This window comes from Plectrocnemia conspersa, unplaced genomic scaffold, assembly GCF_051122295.1.
Source record: "Plectrocnemia conspersa isolate PC_06_02 unplaced genomic scaffold, ASM5112229v1 ptg000012l, whole genome shotgun sequence".
Lineage (NCBI taxonomy): Eukaryota > Metazoa > Arthropoda > Insecta > Trichoptera > Polycentropodidae > Plectrocnemia > Plectrocnemia conspersa.
Window position 1 is genome coordinate 31312032 of NW_028277176.1, and position 12585 is coordinate 31324616.

The following is a 12585-nucleotide window of genomic DNA, read 5'->3' on the forward strand; positions in this document are numbered from 1 at the left end:
TTATTTATAAATATTCCACTACAAATATAAGCAAATACTTTACGAATAATGAATATTTGGATTGGTATTTCTAGTAGTGCTTGATTCAAATCTTATATAAAATTTTAATATCACACGAAGCATATCTTTCTAATCAATAGGCGGTACAGTCCTAATCCTGTAATTCAGCTGATTTCGCGCACCTGTTTTCTTCTTATATGTTTGTTGAGCTGTACAAACTAAACAAACAATTTTAGTGAATAGTGTCGAAATTAAATATTGAAGTATTCTCCCTTCTTAAAATATATATACAATAAAAAGGTATTCTAGGTAGGCTAAATAAATCGAGAATGCCATATTTGTTTGAGAAGATTGTACAACAGTTTGTCAGCAAAAGATACATAGATAACAGAAAATTACTAATACCGAAATTCAAGTATTTCCATAATGTCAGTACTAAATATTAGAGTATTAGAAAAGCATGACAGAAACATTATGTCTATGCTACCTTACTGCGCAGAAACTGACAGCTGTTCGATCTTCGCTTTATAAAGCTAAGAAGCGATTTATAAATGTTTACAGTGTTATATCGTAAATATCGCAGAGGGAAAGCGGAAGCATGGAAAAACTTGTAGTCACTGTAGTTAGAGAGGAAGACCCTGCCAATTTTGCCATTCTCTTTGGATGGCAATTTGGAGTCAAAGAACACAGTACCATAGTCGTTGGAGTTTGTATCTTTGTCGTCGGAGCACTTACGATCAAAGCTCTCGAAGAGTTTTATTTTCGATCAAAGGAATGTAAGCGTCGGAGATAAATAAAATGGCAGCGCGATCGTCTCATTATATCTAATTAGCTTGGTGAATTGCTAAATCGCTCGATTCCGTCTCATTCCCTTACATTTCGACCCGTGACAAATAATGACAAAAAAATAGTGTCGTCTAATTGCGTCCCGTTGGCCATTAGGCGATGAAAAATGTCTATGTCTTCATGTCTGCATGCTAAGCGATCCTCGCTTCTCAAACTTTATTTCAAACGATATTTTCGTTTATTATACTACTTGTGAATTAAAGAATTTATTGCTTCGATATTAATAAATTTATTACCTTATTAGTAATGCATTTATTGCCCCCCAAAAATACATTATAAAGATGAATCAGCCATTTTTGTTATATTTATTGTTAGAAAATTTTCGGTGAAAAAAAAACTCTGTGGAAAGTCTCCTTACATTTTTGCAATCTGCCGATTCCCAAGCAGAGCGGTTTGTTCTTAACTGATTATTATTTTAGTTCTTAGATTACCAAAGAAAAAATAGGGCTGATCACAATAGTTGAGAAAATCGTAAACAATATTTGGGCATTTAAATATACTACTTCCCACCTTTATTAAAATCTTTCAAGAAAGCACGCATATTTTCAAGCATCTGGCACCTTCTGGATTTAAAACTTTTCTCGAGAAATTCTCAAAAAATATTTTTTGAGATACTATTAATTGCGTTCTTAGCGTAGCAATGAAGTACTTTTTAAAGTTGCTAAAGGGCGGTGTCGATAATCTGTTAATACTGTGAGATTTAGTGTCCTGGAGTATTGCGATTGCGTCCCTTATTCTGGCCGTAGCGGCCTGTACGCCAACGCTCGAGAATGCTCCTGTTAAACGAGCCATCCAGTTTTTTAACGAGCTTGGCAACACAAATATGATATAAGCGATAGTTGCGAGGGCTGGAAAAAAATATGTCAGATGATGTTAATCAGTTTTGGATGTGCAAATTATTTTTTAATTACCTTGTAATATAATGGTCGGATTTTAATTAAAACATAACAAAAAAATAATAAGTATTGACAACAAGAATGTTATCATACTTAAAAGATACTTAGTTCAAGAAATGCAGCCCTTTTCGTGGTCAAGTATTATTTAGTATTTTCATATTTTTAGTAGTTTACACAGTATTGAATTTTATCATCAATTATAGCAAATACCAATAAGTTATTCTCACATATTTTTAACGTACAGAAGTTGGATGATGGTCAACTTACCACAAAAGCGGCATAATTTATAACATAAAAATACACGCGTCTGTCCGTTGTAAGAACACCTCCCAAACGTTGAACAGTAGCGACGTGACATTTGCATATGTCATTCTGGTAGCAATTTCTATTTTAAATTTTTCACATTATTATTAATTGCTTTATTTGAATAAAGTCAGTGTATTTATATTATTAAAATATGTCAAAAGACTTATAGGATATATTCAAGTAAGAATTTCTGGAATTGGAAAAGCCTAATTATCAGCAAAATCAGAATTTAAAAATCTCGTCATATAATTACTAGTTACTATTTCTTCGAATGTAAGTTCATTCAGCAGACTCATGAACATATAACAAACTTAATTATTTAGAAATTTCGTGTATTGAAAATGATTAAACTTAGCATGTTCAATTGAGTTAATTCATTTAAAATATATGTTGAGATAATTTTTTATACTACTGTAAGTTTTTTACGTTTTTTTCTATTCCAATTTTTACATGTCGATTATTGTTCACTATATTATCTCAAAATATATTTTCACTACATATTATTCTTAAAGAGGAAATTTTAAAAGCAATATCATTATTTAATCAAAAACGTTTTAGTTTGCTAGTAATTTTTAATTTCGAATTATATCATACATAAAATAAATTATTACTCATAAAAATAATAAAGATTGAGAACGAACAATAAAGATCCACAGATAAATGTCACTTTTTCTTGTGTTGTAAAAATAATGGTCATTTGAAAATACATATATTTCAATAACATTAGCTAATATTATTAGCAGATGTGGAACATTTGTCTCGAGAATTTTATGTTCCGTTGCCTTTGAGCTAAAATCCTGTAATTAGACACAAGTTGGGCTTTACTCTGCCACGCCCATTTCCTTCTGACATCGTTTCTCACCCCAGTCATTGACAACCCTTAAAATGCATAAATAAAATTTAAATTCTGAAACACATCTTTAACTTTATAAAATCTAGTATAAATATAATAACATGTAACTTTGTTAAAAATTATACTAAATTTCATTTTCAATATTTTTAACAATCACTATGAATAAATAGAATAAATACAAATTATTACTAACACTTTTAGTCTTAAAGTAAACTTATTATATTCGATTTTTTCAGTGGCATTTTTCAGATGGTTTTCGATCCGCGTCAAAGAAAACACTTAGTTTTGTCAAAGCGTTTAAAGTCAGCGCCAAACAAAATAATATAATATGAGCGCTGATATATTACAATCACGTGATTGCTTTAAAATTGGATCACTACTCCATTTTACAGCTACATAATTATTAAAATCAATACTTATACCTTGTTCAATAATTTTGTATTTTTTTACTACAAAGATAAAATAACTTGATGTACATATCATATATTATATATAAAAGTACACAACTATAGACGTTGCTCAAAAATTATATGTAAATATCTACAAAACGAGACTAATATATTTTAATTTTTTTTTAAATTATGAAACAGTTGAATTAAATGCGTTTTTACACACTCTGGTTGTTTTGAGAATGTATTACTATTAAAATACAAAAAATATGGTCTTGAATTTTTTGCTACTAATTAGTTATGACGATATTTATCAGTGAAATTATAAAAATCTAGGAAAATTTATTCAACTATTATAAAGATAATAACTACTAATTCCAATATTCAACATGCTATAGAAATTATATAATATTTGAACTCAAATATTTTAAGAATTGATCATTCATCAAACGTGACTCATTAAGACTGAGGGATCGATATATTAAATTGTTTTTTTTTAATTGTAAGTTAGATAGTATTGGTAATTGATATTGAAAGCCATTCCATTGTCTGTAAATATTATCTTTATATAATATACAGATACTTTAACACTATATGTATATTATTTTTTATTGTGTTCAAAGCTTCTAAACATATGGCATAATCGCTCATTATAAATGGCACAGTTAAACTAATGTTGATTTGACGCATTTCTAGCTTAATGTACACTAACAAACTTTTCCCACAACAAGCAGGAAGCAAAGTCACTGTCCCGTTCGAATCGATTGCAAATCTTCCACACTACCCCCCAAAATAATTAACTTCCCAATAAATATCTCCAGTTTGTTTTTTTTACACCGAAGGCGCTTAGTTAGTTCCACTCGGTTAGCGCTCATTACAAACACGTGGGGTGGGAGAATTTTTTTCAACCGAATTTTATTACCAAAATCGTCGAATGTCTCAGTGTGAAGAATCTCCGGAATCGCAAAGTGTGGAATTGTGGCGCCTCTTCGATATTTAGGCGCCACCATCGTCACATGTGGAATTTAAGTTTTGTCCGAGAATTCGTTCCGTTTCACCTGATGTTATGAAAAAAATACACACTGCACTTCTCAGCGAGAAACTTATATCAATAAAATATTATGTTTTGAAAACACTTTCTATTGAACAATAGAGTTTTCAATCAAAGCTTTGTTCACTTATCGGTTACGACCATTGCATTTAATCGATTGTAACAACACACCTGGCAAATTGTTAAATATGGGACATGTGCGAATGTTCGCATTACTCTTCGCTAGTCCTTCGAAAGAGTATGATTCTTAAGATGGGACTCGTGAACGTAGCCTTATTGGCCGTGGTGCTGTTTTTGGTACTGGATAAATCCAACACTCAATATTTAGGTAAAAATATCTATGCTTTATATATTTTTAATCCATTTTTAGAAACATTTTTCTATACAAATAAAGTAAATATTCTGTATAGCAAATAATTGTGATTGGATCTGAATATTAGTTCAAGCAATATTTAAAGAATAAGTTTTCTTTTTCACTGTTTTAAATACATGTATATTAAAATATATATGGTGCATTAAAAATATATTTATATTTAAAAAAAAATGTACATTACTCATTAAAAATTAAACTGAGAGTGCATACAAATAGTTTTCTACGATATTTTAGTTCTCAATGAAAATAAAATTTATTTGATTACACAATTCAATTTAATAATGTTATCCTGAATATTTAATTCCTGAAAAATAGTGTTTTATATTTATTTATAAAAACAGAAAAAGTGTCACAAAGATAAACAATTTTCTTATAATAGGTGTAGAATTACACATTTTTTTCGATTAAGGTCTTGTTTTATGGATTGATTAGATTTTATTGGTGCTGTATAAATTATATAATCCATACAAAAAATATTCAGAATTTTTTTAGAAATAAAAAACTATTGTTCATGATAGACAGAATACACCATTACAATAACTAATAAACATTTATGACTTATTTCTCAATGATTTTTTTATAATCGTCATTTTTAAACAATATGGCAGATAAGACAGGTTTATAAACTTAGCTGATATATGTAAAAAAATTGTTTTTAGAATCAATTTTATGTCGATTAAAAATATGGCAGTTATTGTGTCCTAAACTTTATTTTTATTCCACATAAGTGAAGAAAATGTGTAAAAAAAAATATTTTTTTATTTAAATACATGTTTTATCTTACGTTACGAAGTTACGAATTTTTGTTAGCCGCCATTTTAAATCTAGATGACGGATTAGATAAGCTAATAAAATTATTTTGAATATTAAGAAGTTTCATATCGTTTCATGTTGTATGTATAACATTACGGTAGTTATCGTGTTCTCAAATTTCATTATATCCTACATTAATTTAAATTTAAATTTATAGTCTATTAAGAAACATTTTCTCTCTATGCTCTTTTCTCTAAGATTAGAAGCTAAGATTTTTCAAAATTTTAATACCCATATTAAATCAAGATGGCGAATCAGACTGGTTAACGAATTTAGCCGAGATTTATTTACAATATTATTTTTTAAAATAAGTTTATTGTCAATATTATTATTAAACATAAATTTATCAAACTTTGTTATATTTTAAATTAATGCCAATTTTTTTTAAAATTAACACATTTTTAAATTAACTTTATTTTAATTTTTATTACTTTTTAATTATTTTACATTTCTATTTTTTTCAACGTATTAATCACCATTTCAAAACAAGATGACAGATCAATATCTTTTTTTAAAAAATAATTAAAACTATAGCAATAATAGTTTTATAGCAAAAATTTTCAAATTTCTTTATATAACATAAATTAAAAAAAAACAAATTTGTAAAAAACAAATATTTAAAAAAAAATATTTCATTTCAATTTTTATTGTGAAACGATTTTTACCTTCATACATTTTTTAAATATTTTTTTAAAATTACGATTTTTTCAATTTTATTATTTTCTGACGGTTTGATCAGACTGGCTAAAGAACTTAGCCGAGATATTTACAAGATCTATTCACATAAATAGCAAAAACTGTTATAAAAAAACTTTTTTTTAAATCTACTTAATTTCAGTTTATATTATTAAATTTTGATTTAAATTACTAGCGAAAGTATAATTTATTTGATAGGCGCTAGTGAAATTATGTGCTTCTTTTAAATTTCTATGAAACTCTATTTGACAGTTGCGAAACGCCCATTTGCTGTTAAGCCCCAAACCTAACCCGAAGTTTTAAGACTAATTATAGTTTTGAAAATTTCACTCTACCAAGTCCAAAATACAAACTAATCCAGCTAAAATAAGCGGAAGTAGAAGTACAGGTAGACGTCGCATCTCGCATATTGCTCTATAGTTTGTCTGCACTTCGATATTATACTATGCTTTAAAAATATGATAGCTATCCTTACTGATATTACTACGGACTTCTTATATGAGAGTATTGGTTAGTGTTTTCAAACCGAGTTTTGATCAATAGGAGGATGCAAAAACAATTATCGCTTCTCAGTAGTCAAAAATTCACGTCAAAATCAATAAAACTGAGAAGCGATAATTGTTTTTGCGCTCTTCTATTGGTCAAAATTCGGTTTATATGTTTCTTATTAAATTATTAGTTCTTGGAAGTCGTAATATTATTATATAAAAGTCATAGAATAAAAGCTAGATAAGCGAGCATTTCTATTACGACGGCAAAGGCACGATTTTATTGCTTTTGACGTGGATTTTTGACTTCTGAGAAGAGTTAATTACTTTTTGCACTCTTCTAATGGGCAAAATTCGGTTTAGATGTATTTTTTTAGAAGTCATACTTTTATTATTCTAATATTTTATATTTTTTTTATCGTTTCGTTATATGTATTATTTTTGTGTGTTAAAATAAATGTATTGTTTTCGACCATCGTGACACATTGGGGTAATCTGTTAGGCCACGATGGTCTTAATTTTATTTAAATAAATAAATTTCAAAGTCATACAATATACGCTGGTAGCAATCCCACTACGATGACGACGGCACGATTTTATTGCTTTTGACGTAGATTTTTGACTTCTAAGAAAGGATAATTGTTTTATGCGCTATCCTATTGGTCAAAATTCGGTTTAGATATGCTTTATTTAACTCTAAACTTATCTAGATGATAAAAAGTTTTAATATGAATGCTAAATAACCGAGCGTTTAAACTGCGATGGTACGATCTTATTGCTTTTGACGTGGATTTTAAGCAGAGACGTCATTTGAGGGAGGGGCAGGTAGAGGCATTTGCCATCTCCTGAATTTGAACAGAAAAATGCATGTCATTTAATGAAATACTATGAATTTTAATGAAATCAAAATTAAAAAGAACTAAAAATGCATGTCATTTAATGAAATCAAAATTAAAAAGAACTACTATTGTCAATTTACCCCCCCCCCCTGGAAAAAGTTAAAATGAGGTCGCTGTGTCGATATTATTTAAGCTATAGCAGTCATCATGCTTTGAAAAACCGTTTAAACTCACATAAATAAAATAAATGTAAAAAGCCATAATTCTTATTAAACAAAATGACAGATCAGATTGGCTTATTCTGAAATAATTAAAGATCTATTTAAAAAAAGTTTTTGTCAAATATTAGTTAATTTTAGAATTAGTTTTAGGTCAATATAGTTAAAACGAGACGATTATATACGTTAAGTAAAACAAATACATATATATTTATTATATTTTTAGTTCCGTTAGCAACAGGAGACATTTTTGAACTGTACACTTTTAAAGACAAAGAATATACTTTGTATTCGAAAAAAGTTACTTGGATTGAAGCAAGTTATGTTTGCAAGTAAGTGTTATTGTTTTTTTAATTGTGTAAGTATAGACGTTGAAGATACATGTTTATTTTAAGATTACATAATGGAACATTGGCTGTTTTGGACGACGTAGATCAAGCGGTTTTTATTGCGGAAGCTATGGCGAATTCAGAATTGTGTGAGTTATTATTTCAATCGCATTCTTCTCAATTAAGTGTTCTTCTTCTTTCGACATTTCAGATTTATTTTATTAAATTACTAGCTTTGCCGGGGAGAGATTCAAACTAATTATTGATTCATTATAATTAATTTTATTCATCCTGTTGTTACAAATTTATTTTAATACTTAGCTATAAGTCGTCTTAGCTATTGTATAATAGCACAGTTGACATAGAAATGGCAGCTAGAATGACATGTGCAAATGTTAAGTCACCGTTTGATAGAAGTTATTGTGACAGACAGACATGTATTTTCTGTTTTATAAAACAGAGTATGAGAAAGTGTAATAAAAATTACTGTGGCACTAAAATATAAGAGTTGAATTGTTATTATTCAAAGTTATTTTTCTTTCATTCCACCATTGACAATTCAACTCATATATTTTAGTGCCACAGTAATTTTTATTACACTTTCTCATACTCTGACTTATCCAAAACATTGAGAAAGTAAAACGTTCTACTAAAAGTAATTTACAGCTGTAGATAACCTATGGCTTGGAGCGGAAAAAGTAAACAATACATTCAGATGGCAAACGGGGCAAGATATTCCCAAAACATTAAAAAACGTGTGGAATCCTAATGAGCCTGATGGATCCATACAATATCCAGTTGTAAGTAGTAACAATTTATAATTCACAAGTTATATAAAATATACTATTTACATTTTTAGTGGCTGAAAGCAGATAGTACACATAATAATTTCAATTGTATTGCACTATATCGAGGAAATCATAACAAACCAGTTTTAATGGATTTGTTGTGCTCTTTTAAACGGTCATTTGTTTGTGAACGAAGTATGTGTATATTAATGAGTTGTATACACAAGTGAATATTTATAAATGTTTATATTTTGATTCAAGACTTGCTTGTTGATGAAAACATGAATAGATTGGACACTGTAGACTGCGACGAAAGTCAATATAAAATATTCGACAGAAGACTCAAATGGGAAGATGCTGCTGGTTATTGTGCTTTACACGATATGAGGTATGATATATGTTCCTTACTAATCATTGTTACATGGACAATAATTTTGCCACAAAAATGACATGCAAAATATATAGAATTCATTATTTTTAAGAACGTTTGCTACGAAAAAATACTAAATAATCTTTTAGTGGGGCTGAGGCTACGCCTCGGTTCTTTTTTCAAGCCTTTGTACAGTATCAGTTTACAGATAAATTTCAAAACTCATGAACAAAATAATAAATATTTGGTTGAAACTAAATTATTCTTGCGTTTTTTATATTCGTTATTTCAGAAAAGTCATTTAATGAAATACTATGAATATTAATGAAGTGGAAAAAGCTGAAATGACGTCCATGTACATACACTTAATTGTGTTTAAGCTGTTATAAAATATTTATAATATTTCAGTTTGGCTGCCATTAACGATGAAAAATGTATGGAGAAGCTTGCGATGAGAATGATACGTTCAAGACCCTGTAAGTGTTCAAATAATATAGTAATTTTGTTACAGGTTAGAGTGTATATTGTAATTTTTAGCTATCGAAAATGCATGGGTTGCTGCTAAAAATGAGAAAGATAAATGGCGCTGGGTCAAATCGGGAGTGGCAATAAATCCAAACTATATCATGCCTTCTTTATTGAAGTGAATATAATAAATTTATTAATGAATATTGATTTATGTATACTAAACTAAATTATATTTATAGATCATATATTAGGAATGATCGTAAAGGATGTTTAGTACTCGATAAACACGGAGCTAAATTATCTAATTTTATCGAAACTAGCTGTGAAAGAAAACGCAGTTTTATTTGTATGATTAGTGAGTTTGTCTTGTAGATTATTAATAAGAGTATTACTATTAATAAGCAATTTAATAACTGTCGAACATTTTTTTAGATAAAAATGACAATAACGAAACGGAAACTGCAATTCAAGGACGTAGTGGTATGCTCAATATTTTCCAAAATAAAATGACATGGCAAATAGCCAACGAAAAGTGTCAAGAGCTCAAAGGACACTTATCTACTGTTAACAGCGAAGAAGATATTAAAAAAACGCTTTCTTATTCGATAAACTTTGCCGATGAATGTAAGATTTTTGGCTATATGAAATGGAACGTATCTAAATTTTTAATTCATTTACAGCATTAGATCACTTATGGGTGTCGGGTGTAATGAACAGTTCATCGGAAGATGGTAATCAAAGGTGGTACGACCCGGTTACTCAGCAATACATAAACAAAACGGATTTATCGAATAAGGTTAATTATTTTGTAAAAACACTACAAACATTTCACTGTACTAAAATAGTCATTATATTAATGTATTGATTAAATGTAATAATTTTTTAGGATATAACTTGGTATGATGACGATTCTACTGCAGAAAACATGTGTTTGAATTTCGATAGGAAAGATAATCATCAAGTATTATTATATCCATTACCATGTGAAACACTTCAACGTTCACTTTGTATAATAGGTAAATTTACAAATCATTATCCCATATTTAAAACCTTTTTAATGTTTTTGTAATAAATATGTTTTAGGTGAAGGTCTAAACAAGCGAGCTAGAAGTGATGTAATGACCGAAATCTCGCCCAGCGATTTAGAAAGTTATGAAGATTACGACAGCAATGAGAAAACGAGCGAAATCAATCCCAAATCTTCACTTATAAACGAGACGTCTGATAGAAATTTACAAATCAACAAAACGTTACAAAAAAGCGACACTTTAGAAGAAGATGAAGATTACGACATTGGTGAGGTTTCTAGAAAATTTAGTCCTAGACCTATAGAACGAAGCAGCTCTTCTGGACAAGAAAACGAAAGTGCTAAGAATTTGAGCGATATTAAAAGTGAGACAGCAAATAACGTTTCTAAACAAGAAGAAGACAACGGTGGTGAGAATTTGAGTGATGTAAGTCTTATGCCTATCGCTAAGAGTGAAACAGACAAAAGTGGTGATTCGATAATCCTGAAATCCTTGCAGCGAAACGACACTTTTGAACAAGACAAAGAAGCAATCGAAGCTACGACTGTTATTGTCGAATTGACAAACAAAACTATACTAAAGCCTGAAATTGAAACATTGACAAACTCAGGCAGAGGCGTCATCAACATTGGACACGTTGAAACTATCAAGAATGAATAAAAACAATATTAACTAATCAATATTTATTAATAAAATATTTGTATAACAGCATCTTAACATTTCCAAGTTATTTATTTGTATTATAGATATTAGGAATATTTATTTTTCAATGACGAGCTTCTCTGTCGAATATAAGCTACTGATAACAACCTGAAAAAAATATGTGTTTATATAAATAAAAACAATTACATAATAAATAAATGTAAATAAAATTATACCTGTCTTTTTATGATTTCTAAATTTTCTTTAGCATGTTTGAGTTGATTGGATGTTACTTCCGGATCGTTTATTGATTTACCGTCTTTAAAAGCATCCTTAATCCTTCTTAGCGAGTAAGCTCTGAAATTATATAAAACACTTACTAGCATATACATTTATAGGTTATTTCATCATGTGAATTAAAGCGAATTTATAAAACAGACTGATCATTAATAAAATTAACATGCTATTATTTTACTTGAAGTTATAGGAAGTGAACTTTTGCGATTCTCGCAATAGATTTTTATATAGTGACAGCACTTCGGATCTGACAGCCGGGGCCGCCATGTTTACAGTATTGCCAGCACGGAAAATGCTTTACGATACGCATTATAATTTATCATAAAAATAAATTGCATATTAAACTATTATATTTATTATTTAAAAATATTGTTTTAAATATTGATTTTCCAATACTGTTCAGATACCAATGATACCAAAACCGGCAAAGGATTCACAATACCTACAATGGTATAGGCCAATAAGTCTTCTACCTATACTATCAAAAGTCTTAGGAAAACTGTTGCTCAGAAGAATTAGACCTGTTTTACAGAGAAAAAAGGTAGTTCCTCATCATTAATTTGGTTTTCTTTAGGAACATAGTACAATCGAACAAGTAGGTAGACTGAGTGGCGGGTGAGGTGAACAGAAGCCTCCATGAATGGAAGTACTGTTCAGCTGCATTTCAATACATCAGCCAGACGTTTGACAAAGTGTGACACGAGGGCCTACAATATAAACTCAAAAACGCACCCTTCTATAACATGTATGTGATAGTCTATAATATGTATGTGACAGTCATCTCAGTGACATACATTTTTAAGTCAAATACCAGGATGAACTGTCAGCTCTTCATAAAATACGATCAGGGTGCCTTAAGGCAGCGCGCTTGGGCCGATAAAGTATCTACTATACA

The 12585-nt window shown here is 29.2% G+C and overlaps 2 protein-coding genes across 3 annotated transcripts; one reads left to right on the forward strand and one right to left on the reverse strand.

The window, feature by feature from the left end:
• The first annotated feature begins 7756 nt into the window (after nt 1–7756).
• Nucleotides 7757–11411, forward strand: LOC148228989 (uncharacterized). 2 transcript variants are annotated; one of them, XM_088199815.1, is made up of 13 exons: nt 7757–8100; nt 8164–8246; nt 8764–8897; nt 8957–9080; nt 9147–9273; nt 9664–9731; nt 9793–9898; nt 9963–10078; nt 10156–10347; nt 10404–10519; nt 10610–10739; nt 10807–11177; nt 11250–11411. In XM_088199815.1, exons 2-13 carry the CDS (start codon nt 8228–8230, stop codon nt 11409–11411), a joined length of 1665 nt encoding a protein of 554 aa, XP_088055941.1. In that variant the 5' UTR covers nt 7757–8100; nt 8164–8227. The 2 variants fall into 2 exon arrangements, with proteins under 2 accessions (XP_088055941.1, XP_088055940.1); XM_088199814.1 differs by having other exon boundaries at nt 10807–11411.
• An 8-nt stretch (nt 11412–11419) lies between these two features.
• bcn92 (LYR motif-containing protein bcn92) lies at nt 11420–11978 on the reverse strand. The gene is made up of 3 exons (XM_088199816.1): nt 11869–11978; nt 11630–11750; nt 11420–11561 (listed from the first exon to the last, which is right to left on the reverse strand). The coding sequence occupies exons 1-3, from the start codon at nt 11955–11957 to the stop codon at nt 11511–11513; spliced, it is 261 nt and encodes an 86-aa protein (XP_088055942.1). The 5' UTR covers nt 11958–11978; the 3' UTR covers nt 11420–11510.
• Nucleotides 11979–12585: the final 607 nt, after the last annotated feature.

What these genes read in the sequence shown, in the direction of transcription:
- LOC148228989 (XM_088199814.1), top strand. An exon ending in TGTGCTTTACACGATATGAG is followed by an intron (nt 9,274 to 9,663) that starts GTATGATATATG and finishes ATAATATTTCAG; the next exon opens with TTTGGCTGCCATTAACGATG. An exon ending in ATCATGCCTTCTTTATTGAA is followed by an intron (nt 9,899 to 9,962) that starts GTGAATATAATA and finishes TTATATTTATAG; the next exon opens with ATCATATATTAGGAATGATC.
- bcn92 (XM_088199816.1), bottom strand. Translation starts at nt 11,957, where the DNA reads ATGGCGGCCCCGGCTGTCAGATCCGAAGTGCTGTCACTATATAAAAAT. An exon ending in TTCACTTCCTATAACTTCAA is followed by an intron (nt 11,751 to 11,868) that starts GTAAAATAATAG and finishes ATATAATTTCAG; the next exon opens with AGCTTACTCGCTAAGAAGGA. An exon ending in TAGAAATCATAAAAAGACAG is followed by an intron (nt 11,562 to 11,629) that starts GTATAATTTTAT and finishes TATTTTTTTCAG; the next exon opens with GTTGTTATCAGTAGCTTATA.